Source organism: Neopelma chrysocephalum, unplaced genomic scaffold, assembly GCF_003984885.1.
Source record: "Neopelma chrysocephalum unplaced genomic scaffold, ASM398488v2 Primary Assembly neopelma1_59, whole genome shotgun sequence".
NCBI classification, from domain to species: domain Eukaryota; kingdom Metazoa; phylum Chordata; class Aves; order Passeriformes; family Pipridae; genus Neopelma; species Neopelma chrysocephalum.
This window is the reverse complement of record NW_020897714.1, coordinates 28,175,892-28,194,980: the sequence shown is the minus strand read 5'-3', so window position 1 is coordinate 28,194,980 and position 19,089 is coordinate 28,175,892. Positions and strand designations below refer to the sequence as shown.

The window sequence follows — 19,089 nt, the reverse complement described above, 5'->3', positions numbered from 1 at the left end:
TTGTGTCACGATTGATTTAGGCTGAATTGGTTTTTTTTAGTCTGTTTTCTTAGCTGACTGAAGCTGACTTGATGTAATTTATTGTAGCCATATAACAAGGTATCACATAAGCGGTCTCAGGCTGTGATCTTACCAGATTTCTCAAATAAAGCATTGTTGGTGAGCTGTCCAGAAAAACTGAGAACACTGCATGAACTGTGGTCATTCACTATGTGGAATTCTTTTTAGGATTTTACTGAATCTTACAGGAAAATGCCAGTATGACCTTCTCCTCATACATGGTGTAGAAGCATCACTATGGTATTAAGATCCTGGGTGACCTTTTCTCCTACTGATTTCAACAGAATAATGGTACTCCTCATTTGTCCTTGTTGGAAAAATGATTCTGGGGTGGTCCTGGCACTGTGTAGCTGCTTTATTTTGTTTAAAGGGGCTGCATTTCAGAAATCAAAGATTATTTTATTTGGATCATCTGCAAAAAGTAAATACATATATATATATATATATATATTTAAATGCCTTTTGTTAGGCTTGTAGCCAAGCTGTCTTTTAAGCATTACAGTTATTAAAATGGCTGAAATGACTTGTGTAATAGAGGAAAAACTCAACCTACTTGTGTAGCCAGGAGAATTAGTTTCTGGCTGTGTTGGAAGCTGTGTGTAACTATCATAAGTCATCTCTGGAACAGCATTTAGAGACAGGTTTTTTTTCCTCAGTAGCCCTAAATGGTAGAGGGTAAATATCAGAGAACATGGAGAAATTGTTCCAGATGTCAGTGCACCCCCTTAGTGTAGACAGGACGCTGTTTACTGTTTGAACTGCAGACCTGGAATTGTACCAGAGATTGTCTAAATAGTCTTCAGAGAACAGGTAATATGCAAGTAATGTAAAGACTGCTAAATAAATGTCATTCTGCTCTAGCTGAAACATCTGAATGATTTATGTGTAGTGTGCCAAGTAGTCCAATGCCTGGATAGTGAGCATGGATAACTCCACAGGCCCCTGCATCTCTGTAGATCTTTTTCAAGTGCTGAAAGTACTTTCCAAAAATCCTCTGCATCTTCTTGCAGATAACTTGCCTAAGAATGAATAAGAAAGCATAAAGATAGTAATGAGAAATTACTTAAATAAACATCCTCAGCAGAGGATGTCAGACTTCAAAAAAACAAATTTCAGGGTTTTTAGAGAATGTAAAAAATGAAAGAAAATAGAGAATGGGTATTCTGTGGATAGGGTGAGTTGAGAATCTGAACACCACAATCCAATGTCAGTTGAAAACTTTGAATAGGAAGAGAATAATTTGATGATAAGAGATTCTGTTCAGAAAATAAACTGAACGCTTTATTCTCTTTTGCTTTTCTGTGAAGAAAGCTTTCACAAATAAAAATTGGAGAAGGACAACTGAGTTCCGAAGGGCTTGTAAAGAAAAAGAGTAGGATTAATTCAGATTAAGAAAAGAGAACATCTTTAAGGAAAGATTAAATTTCAGAGAGTACTTCCTTAGAAAAGAGTAGTGTATCTTCATAGATGATCTGTTAGGGTGTATTTTAACTGACAAGGGATTTGTCTAATGAGGTTACGTCATGGTGATTTCTGGTAAAGAAATGCAGTACTGGAACAAAAAGTGCTGTCTTTTCAAAGGATGTTAACTTAATGTCCAGAGAATTTTCTTAACTTAAAACCAATTCTAAGCAGTATATTTGCTTTCAGGTTTCTCTTAGAAGAAGTTTGGTTGATTGGAGAATAACATAATAAAATAAGCTTCAATTTTTTTAGTTTGAAATATTTCCGTCCATGGAAATAGCTGTGAAACAAAATAGTGAAACAAAAGAGCTCTGGGATATGCTGACAAAATGCCCCAAACATGTAAATATTTTGGTTCTTGGTCGTATCTATTGTGTTCTTGCATACTGGGGGTGGAGGAGTGGGGATGCAAATGTTTTAAAGTTAAGGGGGGTGGGAGAGTGGAAAAAGACAGTGTGTGTGAATCCAGTGTAACTGGATCATGTTATTAGGGTTGGCCTATATACAAGGAAAGCCCTTGAGTTGTACTTTCAGTTGAGAAGGTGAAAGAAACAAAATTATATCTGTATTCTTCAGCACAAAGAGGAGATGAGAATAGAATCACAGTTTAATCAAGTTCATTTCACTGATGTGGAGAACATATAATGCAAAAGTGAGGTTGTGTTGTTAGCAGTGAGAAAATGGCAAGGAATGCACCATTGCCACTTCCATGTGCTCACAGTTTTGAGTTGGTTTTTTTACAATCTTAAAGGACACCACTGAAAAACTGCTCAGTGAGGCTTCTCAATGCTTTGGGTATTCACACCTTAAGCTATCAATATCCTGGCAGTGTTCACGAGGTTATGTAGGAATCTGGATTTTTAAAAAACATTTCCATTTCAAAAAGCAAACTTTTTTCTTTCAAGACTGTAGCTTTTTCCACCTGAGCATGAATGGATTTCATCCACCTGGGTTTAGTGGAATCCCAGCAAATGTGGGCAATGGAGTTATGAAAATATATTTAGGCAATGCATTTTTAAACTCAGCTGTAAATCTGAAGAGATGTTGCTGCATGTTAATGATTTATTTTTAGTAAATATGATAAGAAAATTATTTTTCATGTGTCATTGAGAAAACTATCTTAGGTCAAAATAGCAGAAGTTGTGGAGATTGTTCATAAACGCTGGTGAAATGATGGCTATGCTGAAAAATATAATGTAGGTTGATTGTGGAAGGTTCTATTAGTTGAGAGAATGGTTGAGTTAATGAATTTCAAATGGAAAATGAGGGACTGGGAAGTCTCCAGGTGTGTTTCCTTATGGCTTATTATCCAAAAAGTGAGGAATTGATGAGGAAAAATTTTCCAGTTAGCACGCAGGTTCACAGTGGGCTTAACAAAGTTGGTAACATGTATCTCCAGTGAAAATAATTTAATAGCAACATATAAATGTTCAAAATTAGAATATCAGCAATAATTAGTTTGGAAAGATGCCCGTTAGCACACTGCATACACAGTTCAGCGGGAACAGGGACTTTAAATATCACAAAAAATTCCATAGAGTAATAATGCCTAGGAAACGAAATCTCTTCGAATGTCGTCCGGAAGCAAGGAAAACAACTCATTTAGGCTGAATAAATGGAAATCATCTTTCTTTTTTTATCTTTATTGCAAATGTATTTGAACTTATTTTAAACACTTTTTGGAAGAGTTGTTTTTGTTTATTGATTAAAAACTGTGAAAGTCTATCACCCTGAGGGACATGTATATCATATCAGGCCATAATTTGGAAAAATAACAGATGAAGTATCATCAGAAAGTTACTTGAATAATAACCTTTTGAAAATTAGATACCACCTTCAAAATTGATAGATTTGCTGATATCTTTTAAGATCAGTGAATTTCTGGAAGAAGATTTTAAACAGTGACAGTTTAATGGCCTTCTATATCAGGTCAGAAAGGGTTTTCAAAGTATAAGGAGGCAACATGAAGAAGAATTCCAAGGTGATTGTGTTGCAGATGACAGCAGGATATATTCTTCGTTTTGTTCTTTTTATTGTTAGGTTAGCAGCAGTGATGTGGGAAAATGAGGCAGTTCAGTAATGGGAAACAGGAAGAAGTTCAGTTGAACAGAACAGTTCAGGAAACAACACTGGCAGGAGCATGGAGTTGTCACCGAATGGGTCTTTTCACCTCAGATTTTGAGTTTGCAACTCAAGTAGCCATGATCTGAGTTGTACTCATAACGTTTCATCGCAAATAAACCCAGGAGCAGCCAAGCTCAAGGAAGTTGGTTGGAACTCATTAGTGTCCTGTGGATGTTTCTACTCAAGGAAGCAGATAACAAAATCCCATTGAAGCAGTGGATGTGTTAAAATCCAGGCACTCGGCTGAATCATGGTGATTTCGTAAAATGTTGCCGTGGCATTCTTATTTTTTTGCTAAATGTCCAACCTGGTTCTTTTACTTGCTGTATAGACAACTTTCTGTAGTTGGTCTGTAATACTAGATGCGAAATAATTTGGAAATTTGAGACAAAACTGCTGTCTTTTATTCCATTTGCATATGTTCATTTACTTTAGGAACAGAAAATCATGTCTTTTCATGCCTCTTGTTTCCTTTCTTTTGATGAGCAGATGTTGTGGGAGAGTGGAATATAAACAAATTATGAAGAAACCTGGAGGGGAAATATTGGTGGTTTGTGCTGATGTGGTCTTGTTTTTATTTTTAGACAGAGGGAGGAGAAGTGAGTAGAAACACTGAACTAAAAAAGCTGCAGATCTTTGGAGCTGGACCCAAGATGATGGGACTGACATTGGGAGCAAAGGATAAAGAGGGTAATTAAATCTTGGGCTCTTTGCTTTGTAAAGTAGTGAGACTGTTAAATCTTTCTGAATGTCTCTAGAGGCAGCATTAAGAAGTAAGCAAATCAAAACTTGAAAGAGAAAGCTGAGTGTTCTAGGGTTTCATTCATGAGAAAGATTTACAGGGTGCTTCATATAACTTGGCAGAGTTTCAACTCTTTATGTATTACATAGTAACAATAACAATTAAGCAGCTGTTCCATGAACTGAGTGACTGGAAAGGAAAACAGGATTTGACAATACTGAAACTGATCCTGCCAGCTAAAATTGCACAAATTATGAGTGTAATTCACTCTGTTTCATGAGGCAATTGGGATCACCTGTGAGGATAAGCAAAATATGGTTTTCCTAATCCCTGCTGATTTTAGGTGAGGCGGGTAAAACACAACAGTTTTACCTTCTTTGGACTCTCAGGTAGTTTCTGATCTGAAGTGCAGAGTACCAGGCTATATATCTGTGGTGTTTCTGAAAGTTAAGTCTGTCTGGATGTGACATTAATAACATTTAACTTTATTTTAAGATGAGGTGACACGAAGACGCAAAGGAACCAGATCAGAAGCATTTGGAATGCAGATGAGGCAACGCAAAGGAACTCTTTCTGTCAACTTTGTAAGTTTGATTCCTCTGCAGTGATTTCCGATAAAAAGGACTTGGTTGATTTACTAAGATTATTTTTTTTCCCTGAAACAGCCTCCACCCCTCCAAATAGATGAACCAATACACACTGCAGCAGATGATACTGTTATGGGAAGAGAGAACAGTATTTTGAAAAATCATCTGTGCTCTAGGTTTTCGTTTTAATCTTTTTGTTGCAATGTGAAGCTTTTTGCTGTTCACACTTGCCCCATGCTTGAATGTCTTCAGTAGTTCATTTTCTGTTTGAACTCCCCTTTGTAGAACAATTCTCTTCCTTAGAAGAAATTTTGAGGTGCTCCAGTACTTAGGATTTTGTTTTTAGCAATTCCACCTTTTTTGTCTTTTCTGTTTTGAGTTTAAAATAGTCATTATACAAGTCTGCTCAAGAGAAACCCCTAAGGAGAAAAATAAAATGTTCAATGCTCTGATGTTTTGCCATGGAAAAGCAGTGGATTGTTGTTCTTGATATCTTTCATAGCACATCATTTTCTACTTTTAAAGTGTCATATTTAGCATGTGTACACAACCATGAAAGAAGATACATGCATTTAATGTCTAAAGAATTAGAGTCTTCACTTACAATTCAGCTGTTCTTTTTTTTCTTAGCCTGAGAACACTTAGAAGAGCTTATTTTAAATTTCAACCACAAAAAGCCAAGGCAATGTAAGACTCTAGTAATCATATTTTTATGTTTGGAAATGCCTCCTGGGGTGGAAAAAGTGTGAGAGAAGTTGGATATTTAAAAAACAGGTCGTTGTACCATTGCAGCTAAGTCATAATTTGTGCAACTTGAATTTTTTTTTTAATTGTGCTACTACTTCTGAGTATATCATGTTCTTAGACCATGTAAACATTGTGACAATTTTAAGTATGCTTCAGTTTTAAAATATTTTGTCTAGACTCTTGGGTTTTCTATGGAAAACTAGCATTTGTTTACTCTTTTCATTTACTTCTATTTGTAAGCGAAAATGAAAATACTGTAGCAACAGAACTGTTGTTTTAGAACTGTGTTGGTGTAACTAATCTTTATGCGATTCTGTGACTTAGTACTATTTGGTTCCACACTTTTTTTATACTTGGATCTTCAAGTAGAACAGTCTGAAATGCATGGGTGATGCATTTGCCTTATATGACTGTGGTCTGAAAAATACTGTGGAGCAGGTTTGTTTATGCTTCTCCATCATTTATTGATCTTTTTGTAAAATTCTAACTGCGAAATTGATTTTATTTACATGAATTGGTAACTGGGAGATAAAATACACCTCTTTATCCCCTCCTCTGCCCCTGATGCATATAGTTATATATCATCATAGTCTTACTCGGTTTTGTTACATGGCTAGGAGGCTTGTTTGTGGTTATGCATAATCACAGATCTACTTATTGTGAATATCTATTTTAGCGCAGTTTTTTTACTGACAGATCACCATTTATGCTAACATAGAGACTGTATATGTTAATAGGAATTTGGAGAAAAGAAGGTGTTGTCAGTGATAGGTAGCCAGTGAGTACTGTAGAAAAGCCTCCTCCTAGGATCACCATTTTAATGCACTGTTAGTTTTGGGAAGAGAACCTGAAAATATCTGCTAAGGTACCCTCCCTCCCTTCTCTATACTTGCAATGAAAGCCACTGGGTTGATGTTTTAGACAGACAGGATATTCCATGAGGGTGAGTGCGTGGATTTTTTTTTAAAAAGGGAAGAATAATATGCCTGTTGATAGAACTGCATTATTTTTTAAAATAGTTCTTTAAGAAACCTGAGCAGTCTTCTTGAGAAGTGTATTATTGCATTAGCTAGGACGTTGCATGCTTAACTAGGCTGGTGTAACTAAAGATGGGGTTGACATCAAGTATTTAACACAACTGAACCTTGTCAACTGAAAGGCACATGTGTTTCACATCTGGATGAAATTAAACCCTCCAGAAAAACAACCCCACTACTTCTGGTGTTACTTTGAGCTGCGTGGAGGAAATATGCGTAGCCTGAGTTGCTGGTCACGGGGGGGAGTAGTAGCAGAGTTTGGAGCAGGTGTCATTCATGAAGTTCATGTTGTTAGTAGAAATTTATATGTAAAGTAATTTTTTAGCTGTGATAAAGTAAGACACAGTTTTTTTCATTCAGATTATGTTACAGTTTATATTTAATTAAAGCCCTTTGGACAGTACAGGAGGGAACAGCAAAGAAAACTTGAAACCTGTTGATATGGTTTTCTCTCTGGTCCCAGCGACTACCTTGAACAGATACTTGTGAAAATTGTTTGCTATTGTATTGGGATTAATACTTCTCTCTTAACATTTGAAGTTTTTATCCTTTGCTGTGGAGAAAATACAAAAGAAGTTGGTACCTTTACGTGCAGTTTCCTTCCCTTCCTCTTGGATTTTTAGATTGAAATCTGTAGGTTTGTGGGTTTTGTTATCTCTTCTTTTTCATTGCAAAGATATCCCTAGACTGTTGCAAGCAATGACATAAATATTTCTGAAATGGTTTTTTTTGAGATTTTCCTCAGCCATGCACACTTTGTAGGGATTTAGTTTGAATTGTTTTCCATGATAAGAGGCCTGAAGAGCCTTTGTTTAAGGAAGCAGCTTCTAGATGAGAAACTTTTTGTAACTTCTGTTTTTTTTCTTTTTCTTTTTTTTTTTTCTCCACAGGTTGATCTCTATGTTTGCTTATTCTGTGGTAGAGGAAATAACGAGGACAAACTGCTCCTGTGTGATGGATGTGATGACAGCTATCACACTTTTTGCTTGATTCCTCCTCTGCCTGATGTACCCAAGGGTGACTGGAGGTGTCCAAAGTGCGTTGCTGAGGTACAGTTCAAGAACTACTCAAGCTTTGTGTGTACACCCGTGTACCTGGAAAGGCCAGAAGAGCAGTTCAGCTCAGTGCCCATCCATCTTCGTAGAGGATGTAGTTTGTTTTGGAATATTGTCAAGATGAGCCATGAATCTTGGTTGATGAGCCGTAAGGAGAGAGAAACATTCCTTCTAGAGCTTGGGCATAACCTTTGTTTATTATGTGGCCATGTGACAGCTAAAACTTTGGCCTTGGTATGTTAAGAGCTAAAATTCAATTTGACAATGTGCAGTGGGAAATTAGGGTGAGAAGTAGGGTTGTGGTAGATGTTTCAGCATAATGATGAGACATTTTGTAAACTATGAAGTAACCAAAATATGCGATTTGTGCAAAAGGTAGCTTTGATTATTGGGAAGTCATGATAGCATTGTTCAGAATAGCTTGTAGCAGAAAGTGAAAGAACTAATTTAAAATTTTGTAGCTATGTAGATTTGGTTTAGACTGAAAAAGGAACTGTTCAGGCTCTGAAAGTGGAAGCTAGTTGAATTTCATGACACAGAAAAGAAAAGCTACCAAGTTCCAGGAGATGACTGATCAACAGCCTAAAGGCAGCAAACATCTCTTGACTGGCTCGGTATTTGTCTTAAGCGAACAAATTTCGCAAGCTCAGGAAGTTGGTAGATTCGGGATTCAGAGGAAGAAGCTTTGTGTTCCTAAATCTGTAATTTTGAGACTGGCTTTAACTTTTTTAGGCTGTGTTTTTTTTCAGAGAGGGCAGTTGTGCACAGGTGTGTATGTGCCTGCATGCCCCCAATCCCTCACACCCTTCTGTGTGGCTTCTGCTGGTTTCCTGGTGGTGGTGAATGGATCGCTGTGCAGCCACGTGATGAGGTGGATCAGCTTGCTGCTCTCACCCAGAGATGAAGCTGTCAGATGAAGGGAGGCAAATGCTGTTGTGAGAGAGGTGGAAATTCATAGTTACAGGGGAGGGAAAAGATACAGCTTTCCCTTTGGGCTGCTGCTCACAGAGTGGATTAAGCTGCTTGTTTATTGTTCTCTTAAGAGAGAGAGCAATAAAGAAGTACCAGCAAAGTGCAGCAATCTAATGTGGGGTTAATTTAGAGGATATAGTAGTAAACAGTGGCTGCAGTAGTTTAAGAATGAGGAAACTTGGAAGAAACTTTGCTACTGCTGGTAAAAACAGGGATACACTGTTACCAAGGAAAAATGTGCATGTCCATACAAAACCCAGAAAGACCAGGTGCTGAGTAAGTTGTTACTTAGCAAATGGTACAGCAAATACTTGAAAAATTCTGGAAATATATTGAAAGTAACAGGAAGAAGGGGAAAAAAACATAGCTATATTATGTAATGGTGAGTAAACAAATAACAGTACAAACATGTTTGAAGTGCTAGTAGTGCTTTTTGCCTCAGTTTTTACTTTAGATGTTAATTGTGCACAGATGCTTAATGTAATTTTAACAGCGGGGTGCTGGAACAGAAGCTGGGAAGAATAGGGTAGGAGCTCTTTATATGTATTTAGGTCAACGTTGTGTGACAGTGTTCACAGATGTTGTAGATGCTCTGTTGCAGGCTCCTTTTAAGAACTACTTTGATACATGTTGGGCATAGACTAAGGATAGTTCCTCTTTGAATAAAAAAAAAGGAACTAGTGATGAATTCCTTTCTAGTCCTGTTTCTTTATGACTGAATAGCTGACAATCAGATAGTGATACATCATCTTTGTGTTCAAATATGTCCTGTGTATATATGAACGTTGTGTCAGTTCCAAAAGAGCTGAGAAAGACACACTAGTAATGGGTGGGGAGAGTAGTTGAAATGCACACTCTTAGTATGAATGGGAATAGAACAGTGAAGACTTGGAGGCTTTCTATCACATGGACCGTATCTGTTGCTGGCTGTGTTGCACTGTTCTAATTTTCTTCTTCCTCTTTACTCCTATATATTTTCACACTGCCAAATCTGTTGATGATTTGCTGACTTGATAAGACTGAAACACTATGGGGGGTTTGTTCCTGTGCTGTTATTCTGCGGGTGCTTGAATCCAGTGTGTCTAAGAAATGCCTTATGGCTGCCTAAACATCTTGTGCACAGTCTCTCTCTGTGGCTGGCAGTGGTAGATGAGGAAATGTAGTTTTGGACAGGAAAGCAGAAGTGTGTAGCATGGGGTTTATGGTGTTAGATTAGCTTCTGTACTGTAAATTCTGTGCTGTTTCCGTTGTGGTAGGACTTCCTCAGCTGAGGAAAGCACTCAGAAGTGGTAGCTTATTGTGTTTGGTAAGGACTCAGGCATTAGGGCTTTTTGCTAAAAATGTAACTGTGTCATAGTCTGCTGCAGGGAACAATATTTTTATGTTCTGTCTCCTAGGAATGCAACAAACCCCGTGAGGCCTTTGGATTTGAACAAGCTGTCAGGGAATATACTCTCCAGAGCTTTGGTGAAATGGCTGATAACTTCAAGTCTGATTATTTCAACATGCCAGTCCATGTGAGTTTCAACTTTTGTTGTGATTCCTTGTAAGGGAAAAAGAGAAGAGGTTTCAGCTGATCCTTGATTTTTGCTAAGGCATCTTAGCTTTGTTTGAAGAGGCACCATAAGCTTCCAATATGTAAACAAATGATTTAGCTTTCTGGCATCTGGTCTCATTTCAACTTCATTTCACCCTTTTCCTGTGATGGACAGACTGCTTTATTGCTTGTTAGATTATACTGTATTGGTCAGGCTCTAGTTTAAAGTCCTTGCCCTTTTTGATAAATTGAAGTATCTTGTTCTTGTTTGGCAAAGGGGTCTTTCTCCTGCCCTTCCTATGGCTTTTGTCTTGGTTTGGTTCATCCAGAGGATAAATCATTGTTTTCCTTACTATTATAGTCTTGTAGTCAAGTCAATTGACTGAGTGTGTCTGATAATGACAGGGTTGGTTGTTGTTGTTTTTTTTTTTGGTTCTACATTTCAGCAACATTTTAAAATCAAACATTTTAAAGATTTTAATATTTTTAAAACTAGCATTTCTACCTTGGCACACTGCCACAATTCCACTGTCTTGTAGACTGCCTGCAGCACCAAGATCTTTCTCCTCTCACAGTTCTTTGGTAACCTATGGGGCATTCTTGCTAAAGCCTCTACCTTTTAAGGACTCCAATTTATGATACAACTTTGGGACATGGAACAAAGCAAGGAAGCTTATTTTACAAATAAGCTTCATAAGTAAATGCATATAAGTAAGAATCATAATGAGCTATATGACCATCAAACTTTGAACATGATTTTGTATCTGAATTTTCTTACTCTTATTTGAAAGTTCTGGTCATTATCCTCTGAAATAGTTAGGAATTTGCATGCTGTTCATTCTGTTTGCTGCTTGACTTGTGTTGGCTGTCTCCTCTTCCCCTTCTTTTTTGCTGTACTTCTGGTGATTCCATCTCTCTTGTTTATTCCTTCCCTCATGCTGCGGTATCCTATTTCTGGAACATTGCAGGCACTACAGAGGAATACAGACCAAACTATGACTTTGAAGAGATGGAGGGGAGAGAGGCAGTGACCCTGGTGTTTGAAAATTCATGGAGAATTAATAGTCATTTACTGCTTGAAAGATAATTTTTACATTGGGTCTTGCGTGCACATACCCAAACATCTCTTCTGCTTTCAGATGGTTCCCACTGAGCTCGTAGAAAAAGAATTCTGGCGATTAGTGAGCAGCATAGAGGAAGATGTCATTGTGGAATATGGGGCTGACATCTCATCCAAGGACTTCGGAAGTGGCTTCCCCGTGAAGGATGGCCGACGAAAGCTGATGCCAGAGGAGGAGGTGAGGAACAGGATATGCAAACTGACTCCATTCTTTGCTCTGCATAAGATTTCACATTAAGAATTTAGGTCAGAAATCAGCATGGATTTTTTTCATGAAATATGCTTAAGGTTTTTGCATGTATTTAACATTCCTTTTGAGCAGGGCATTAATCTGATAATTGAGGTTCTTTTACAGATCCGGTTGCTGATAAATAAGCTCCTTTTCATGATTTAAGTCACACCTCTTTTCTGTCTCTTAATCTTAGCAGGTGAAGATGTGCAAGTTGTTGCTGTATGTCTGAGTATGAGGAGACTAATAGTATCTTTTTCTTTCTTGTTCCACACCTTTTCATTATAGACTTAGCTATAGAAACATGATTCTAACCTCCTTAGGAGGTTCTTAATGGGTAAAACTAATTGGATTTAGCTTGTTTCTCTGACCGTGCATACTGTAAGAATGAAAAGATGTAGATACAGCATCTTATTATAGAAAATTTTATCTAGTAAGTATATTACCTATTTTCCCTCAGACCTTAGCATAGCATATCAATTTTCTTGCTGCTTATATGCCTACGTTCAGACAAAATGAGGGTAAAGGTGTGGTTTGCTGATTACACAGCCCCAAATCAATTTATACTGCTCACTGTAAGAGGTAATCCTGCTCACTGTTGTCTTCCACCCATACCTGCACCTTCCTGTGTGTACCTTTGTTGGGTGTGCAGTGATTGTGCAGCTGCTGAGTGAGTCAGAACTGATGGTTGATCTGTTTGTATGAAGGTAGTCACTTTAAAAAATTTTTTTAGCCGGATCACTTAAGTCATCTGACTCACTGCATTGCCTTTGTAGTGTCAGAGCAAAGGGAACAGCAGAAACGTGTGGCTGAGCTGAGGGTTTGACCAGTCCTTTCAGCAGCCGTGGCATATGTCTAAAATGCCTGTGGATCTGTGCTTACAGTTCTTCTAGAGGTGGAAAGTAGACTGTGTTAAAGCACAGTAGTGAGCTTTTAAGGCTGTCTGAAGTATAATTTTTTGTACAAATTGTGTGTATTTGAAAGTAAAGGTGGGAGTGCTTAGTGGGTGATGCTGTCTTCTCAAGAATGAATGAGCAGGAATTTCTTCCCTGGAGATAACTTCCTAAAGGAATCTATAAAGTAGATCAACATAAACTGCAGTGAAGTAAAACAGGTGTTAAAAAAGCTGAAATAATAACATAAGATTCACTGCATTGTTTACAATTTCAAGTTGTCCTACATTATTGAAGATTTCAGTCTATAGTTCTTCTGCTGGTGTTGCTTTTATTTCGTTCCACCAGAAAAGCATTAAACCTGCAATCTTGAGGTGGGGAGGAAAGCAAAGCCTTGATCTAAAGAAGGTGGGCCATGTATGTTGAATTACTAGGACTGGCCTTAAAATCTTAGTCTTATTATTTGATGACTAAGGTATTTAAGGAATTATTTCTGGTTTTGATGTTTCATTGTTGCAGAAAATATCCCACTGTCTACTAATAGAAATGGGTGGGCTGATCTTTTCCTTTGTACTTTCCTTTTCTGTAGTTGGCATCCTCATATTCTTTTGACCTTTTTCAAACTTTCTCCTTTTTTTGACCAGGATTATGCGCTCTCTGGTTGGAACTTGAACAACATGCCAATTCTAGAACAATCAGTCCTTGCTCACATCAATGCAGATATCTCTGGCATGAAGGTACCTTGGCTGTACGTAGGGATGTGCTTCTCCTCGTTTTGCTGGCACATTGAAGATCACTGGAGCTATTCCATCAACTACCTGCACTGGTATGGGCTGTCCTTCGTGCATCTACCTTACACTGCCCTGTTTGCTTTAGGAAATTTGTAGTTCTATTTGAAAGTGCCTCTGCACATGATGACATTTTTAAATAAAAAGCTACGTGTGGTGAGTGGTTCATATCCTTAACTTTGGCTGATTAGAAGAAAATACAGATACTCTTTTAACCATATTAGCATTTTTCATTAACCGATTAAATATTCTTGTGTGGCCAACATTCCAGTGTCCCTGTAAAATCATGCTTTACGAGGTCACATCTTTTCTTAGAAAGCTTTTCCTTTTGAACTGAGTTACAGTTCACTATTTCACTGCTTTATGATTTGAAGTTGGGATGTCTCTGTGCTGGAAATTGAGTCTGCTGTCCCATGGCTTACAGAGGCATCAGAACTGACTCTTCAGCAGCAGAAATACTCCTGCTCAAGAGAAGAGAAACTTGAAAGTAATTCTGACTTTCAGAACAATCCTAGAAGTGTTCTGGTGTTCAGCTTTTGTGTTTGACAAGAAGACTCGTGATAGATAAACTATTTGCATTGCACTCTTCTCAGTTGATCAGACTCAATCACAGTGCATGGAGCAGGGGGAAAGGAGTGAAAAGCTGTGGGAAGCAACCCTTTAGAAAATTTGCTGTATGTCTGGTACAGATGAGTTGACAGCCTTCAGATCATGATTGCACATCTCTGGAGAAGCATGTTTGATAGAAAGGTCGGATCCACAGACTCAGGAAGGGAATTAGTTTTGTTTTGAGTTCAGTTGCTTTCCTCAGCATGCTGTTAAGTGGGTCAGTGTGTGAGGGGTTTGTTGCTGCTGAATTCCAGCAGCACATATCCCGAGGAGCGGATTTACTGGGGTGTCCTGGCTGTGTGCTGCCAGCAGGTGCCACTGCAGCCCGCAGGAGCCGCAGGAAATACTGCTTCAGGCATTGTCTGGGATGGTGGGTGACAGGATTATTAATACATTTAGAGTGCTACGTAAACTCTTTCAGATATTTCAGTGGACTACTGCTTGTATTTTTTAATAAAGTGTAATTTAAAAATAAACCTCAACACTGCAGACATTAGATCACTACAGTTTATTTTGGTTAAGACAATACTGGAAGGACTGGAGTAGTGCTTGAGTACGTATTTGTTTAGTTTTGGTCTTGTTAATCTTTCTTCCATCATACTTAACTAATTCATGTTATGTGGCATTTTTTATCTTGAAACCAGTGTACCATAGGTTTTTAGTAGTTAGTTGTGTATATTAGAAGGATTGCTTGTATTTCATTCTGCTGGCTGCTATACTCTTCCATTGGTTTCAGGAATGTGACTACTCCAAGCGTAATTGAGTGGAGGACTATCATGATCTCTTTTCTCCTAAACCTTAGCTGTGACAGCCAAGGTTTTGTTTACTAAACTTAATTCCTCCTTCCTGAAGGAAAGTAATTGCCCATTTTACCCCTTTAGAGCATGATAAGTGACAGTTATCTTCCATGTTAGGCTTGCTTTGTCAAGGCAAATCTACTGTCAGGTGTTTTGAGAATTGTGTTGTAGTGTAACTGATTTTTCAGATTAAAACAGTACATCCTGAAGAGGATGCTCATTGATTAAAGACATTTTTTGTATCTAGGTGCAAAATATTTGGCTTATGAGGACGGTGCTGCTGGATGTGAGGTGTAGTTTGCAGTTGGGTGGCACCATTACTTCCCTGTAAGTCGTGTTGATTACTGTGGTTGTGTTTTGGTAGGGGAGAGCCGAAGACATGGTATGGTGTGCCCTCTCATGCAGCAGAGCAGCTGGAAGATGTGATGAAGGAATTGGCTCCTGAGCTGTTTGAATCCCAGCCTGATCTCCTGCATCAGCTGGTCACTATTATGAACCCCAATGTGCTGATGGAACATGGTGTACCAGTGAGTAGCACACAAGCGTTTTTTACATAAGTACTCCTATGTGCTCTCTTTTTTTCATTCTCTGCCAGTTTTGTGTAACAATAGTTTGGCATAACTCTGAAGAATTTTTATGGTGGACATTTGCATATTCAATTTGTTACTTATGGGGTGTTTTTTAAAGCTATTTTCTAGAATCTTCTGTAGACTTACCAGGAAATTTAAATTATCTTGTAAAAGAAGTGAGTGTGCCAAGCTTCCTACATAAAATACCTTATAGAACAAGTGTACATTGTGTATTACACTTACTTTTTAATTAAAAAATCACTTCCCTTGTATAACAGCAAATTTCTCTGAAATGTTTTTAGTATCTCTTGACAGTAAAATACTTTTCTTATGTTCAGTGGAAGTCTCAGCATTACAAAATGCTTTTTTGACCAAACATAATTGACTGCAGACCTCTAAGCAGCAGTCACTATCATTTGCTTTTGTCTTAGGATAAATTACTTCTCTGGCAAATACCCCAACAAAGCAAACCATAAACTGCTTCCAGAAGCTTTTGCACTTTGTGGTACAATGGATTAAACGATGAGAGAGGAACATCCCTTTTGGGATTCATAAAGAGAATTTTCAACTGTTGGCTTATATATTCAGCTTTTTTGAGTAAGACTGTAAATTGAGTATTCATTTTGAGAAGATAGAACCAGTCCTTACCAGTTGGTAATAACTGTGTTGCCTGTGATGTTCTGTAGGTACAGAAAATGGTGTGCAAACATCGTGTAGTTTTGTGTCTTAAACTCTGTTGCATGTTACGTATTGTTTTTCTTTCCTTTGTCCTATTAGGTTTTCAGGACCAATCAGTGTGCTGGCGAGTTTGTTGTGACCTTTCCTCGTGCCTATCATTCTGGATTTAACCAGGGATATAACTTTGCTGAAGCTGTGAACTTCTGCACTGCTGACTGGGTCTGTTCTTTTGTGTATATTTGCTGTGTCTCTGCTCAGTGACCTCTGCAAGGAGTGTGTTAGTAACCTAACTATCTGAAGAATAGTCTTTCAAGTTATATAGTGTATTTTATGTTTAAAGTTCTTGGTACAGCAGGTAAAAACTGATATGTTTCCATTAGACAAAGTAATTTTGTTGAGCACATAACTTTAAGGAGCTTCAAACTGAAACTTTGGCACATGTTCTTCCTTTTTAAGTCTTGATCCAACCAAAAAATGACATTTTGGAGTACTTTTACCTAGTATTTCTGTGATGCCTCTTTCTAAATTTGATACAGATTAATGTACTGTCTTGAACAGCTGTTGTCATTTGGATGTTGGAGATAGGCATATAACAGTCTTTTGTGCCTCTTTTGTGCCAGCTCACTGCACCTTTTAGTTATTTTAGTGCTTGTTCTAAGTTGTAATAGCTGTGCCACATCAGTGCATAGCTTATGTGGATTGTTCAGTAAATTGTAAAAAGTATGTTCTATTACTATTCAGGATTTACAGTTGGAAGTTATGATCTCACCTTAGTTTATCTATCTCTAGCTTCTTTTTTGTTAATTACAAATAGGAATTTTAACCCTTGATCAGAAAACTCTATGCAATATCAGAAAAATTGTCTGCAGGACTGGCAGTGTGTCTGTGTTCTTTTTTTTTTTTCCTCCCTTACTCATGATGTAATCATGGTGTGTAGCCTCTGTGAAAAACAGCTAAACTCATACCAGCCATATGAAATTTCCTGTGCTTATGGAAATGTAACCAGGAATCTGTTTGGCAGATTCATCTAGCATCTTACTTTTTTTGCTTTAAAAGGCACAAAATGAGTGATAGCAATTTTGGTTAACTCTAGGCATCTTGTGTTAAATGTTTATGTCCAAGCATAGTAGTATCCAGAGGGCAATGCACTCACCTTAGCATAGACCAGAGGACTTCTCTGTGGTGCCAGTTTCTTTCCACTGGAAGTAAAAAGAGCTTAGGATAACTCTTAAACCTGTCTCTCTAAGTTAGGCACATAAGATTGTGGAAGATACCTCCCTGCCCCCCACCAGGGATATTATCTTTGTTCTCATCTGTGATGTGATTTAAGGTTGTTATAATTGGCTCTGTCCTGTCAAAACCAATTCTCTTAGCCTCAGTCTTTTCCCAGTTTTTGTCAGAGGAAGGGAAGTGGGAGCGAAGAGATGATTTTGCTCGTCTTTTCCCAGAATGATGGATGTCGTGGTTTTTTGTAGCTTCCCATTGGACGTCAGTGTGTGAGTCACTACCGAAGGCTGGGACGTCACTGTGTTTTCTCCCATGAAGAGCTGATCTTCAAGATGGCTGCAGATCCAGAGTGCTTGGATGTTGGGCTGGCTGCCATGGTCTGCAAGGAGATGACTCTGTTGATAGAGGAAGAGACACGGTTAAGGGAGACTGTTGTACAGATGGTGAGTAATAAAAGACGATTCTATGCTTGCAAAAGAACTTTTGCTTCCCCCTCCCCCTGCCTGCATTAGAGTTTTTGAGCAAGTGTCTAATTTTTTTTGTTAGGGAGTGTTGATGTCTGAAGAAGAGGTGTTTGAACTGGTTCCAGATGATGAACGTCAATGCACAGCTTGCAGAACCACGTGCTTCTTGTCAGCTCTTACGTGTTCCTGTAATTCTGAGCGTCTGGTGTGCTTGTACCATCCGTCTGATTTATGTCCCTGCCCCATGCAGAAGAAGTGTCTAAGGTACACAGGATCTTTTTTTTCCTACCTGCTTTTCTTTCATATCTAATATTTACTGCAGACCAGTGACCAAATACATTTGGCCACACTTCTCATTTATTAAAGGAGTGTTTTTGTCTTCTTTGTTTCTTGGTCCTGTGGCAAACAGGTATTGTTTTGTTTTTCTGGCCTTGTTGTAGCTGGAAAAACTCAATATTAGCAATATCCTGGCTTTTGTATGGGCATTAATACTTTTTTTTTTTTGTTTTCCTTCCATATCTCCAGGTACCGGTATCCCCTAGAAGACCTTCCTTCCTTGCTGTACGGAGTGAAAGTCAGAGCACAGTCTTATGACACTTGGGTCAGTAGAGTTACAGAGGCTCTGTCTGCCAATCTCAACCACAAGAAAGGTCAGACTTCTATCATTCATAGTAGGATGTCCTGAAACTCCTACATTTGTTCTGTGCTCTCATTTAATGAGAGCAACACTGTTTTGCTTACTGGAAAAAAAGAGATGAGCTAATGCAAGACTGTTATGCAGCTTATCATTGTGCATTTCAAATTGAACTACCCTATTGGAACCTTGATTGGAGACCTTTGAAGCAATCAAAAGTCTCTCTTGTATTTGCATACAAATTATTTGTGTACTCTTATTACAGATGTGATTGAGCTGAGAGTAATGTTGGAGGATGCTGAAGACAGGAAATATCCAGAGAATGATCTTTTCCGCAGGCTCCGAGATGCTGTGAAAGAAGCAGAGACCTGTGCTTCAGTAGCACAGCTGCTTCTGAGCAAAAAGCAAAAACACAGGTAGGACAGGCATTTTTTCAACAGTTTCCATCTGTCTCTTGTTACTCAGTTTGACCTGGAAATGTGAAGAATGCTGAGGTCTCACTGTGCACTAACTTCTTTCAGTGGTTCCTGTCCTTAGTGCTGTGACTCACTGAGAGGTGGGCAGGGGAGGAAGCAGATACAGTGACACAAGGGGACAAAAAAATTGGACTTGGTTGGAATGTGATAAACATCGTGTTTCCAGCTGACTTATATACTGAAATGTGAAATCCCTTGGAGAAGTTGTGTTTGATTGCTGATTAAGTATTTCTCTGAATGTATGGGAGAGTTGTAGGGAAAGACAACTAGAACTAAAAAA

At 38.2% G+C, this 19,089-nt stretch overlaps 1 protein-coding gene across 1 annotated transcript in view; it reads left to right on the top strand.

Annotated features, from left to right (window-relative positions):
- Window positions 1–19,089, top strand: part of KDM5A (lysine demethylase 5A) — a 50,799-nt gene that overhangs the window by 7,521 nt on the left and 24,189 nt on the right. Inside the window, exons 6-17 of the mRNA XM_027680665.1 lie at window positions 4,233–4,338; window positions 4,886–4,974; window positions 7,652–7,810; window positions 10,186–10,305; window positions 11,465–11,623; window positions 13,212–13,393; window positions 15,126–15,288; window positions 16,108–16,227; window positions 17,484–17,678; window positions 17,782–17,963; window positions 18,225–18,349; window positions 18,599–18,749. Of these exons, the coding sequence (XP_027536466.1) occupies window positions 4,233–4,338; window positions 4,886–4,974; window positions 7,652–7,810; window positions 10,186–10,305; window positions 11,465–11,623; window positions 13,212–13,393; window positions 15,126–15,288; window positions 16,108–16,227; window positions 17,484–17,678; window positions 17,782–17,963; window positions 18,225–18,349; window positions 18,599–18,749 (1,751 nt within the window). The remainder of the gene's footprint in view (window positions 1–4,232; window positions 4,339–4,885; window positions 4,975–7,651; window positions 7,811–10,185; window positions 10,306–11,464; window positions 11,624–13,211; window positions 13,394–15,125; window positions 15,289–16,107; window positions 16,228–17,483; window positions 17,679–17,781; window positions 17,964–18,224; window positions 18,350–18,598; window positions 18,750–19,089) is intronic.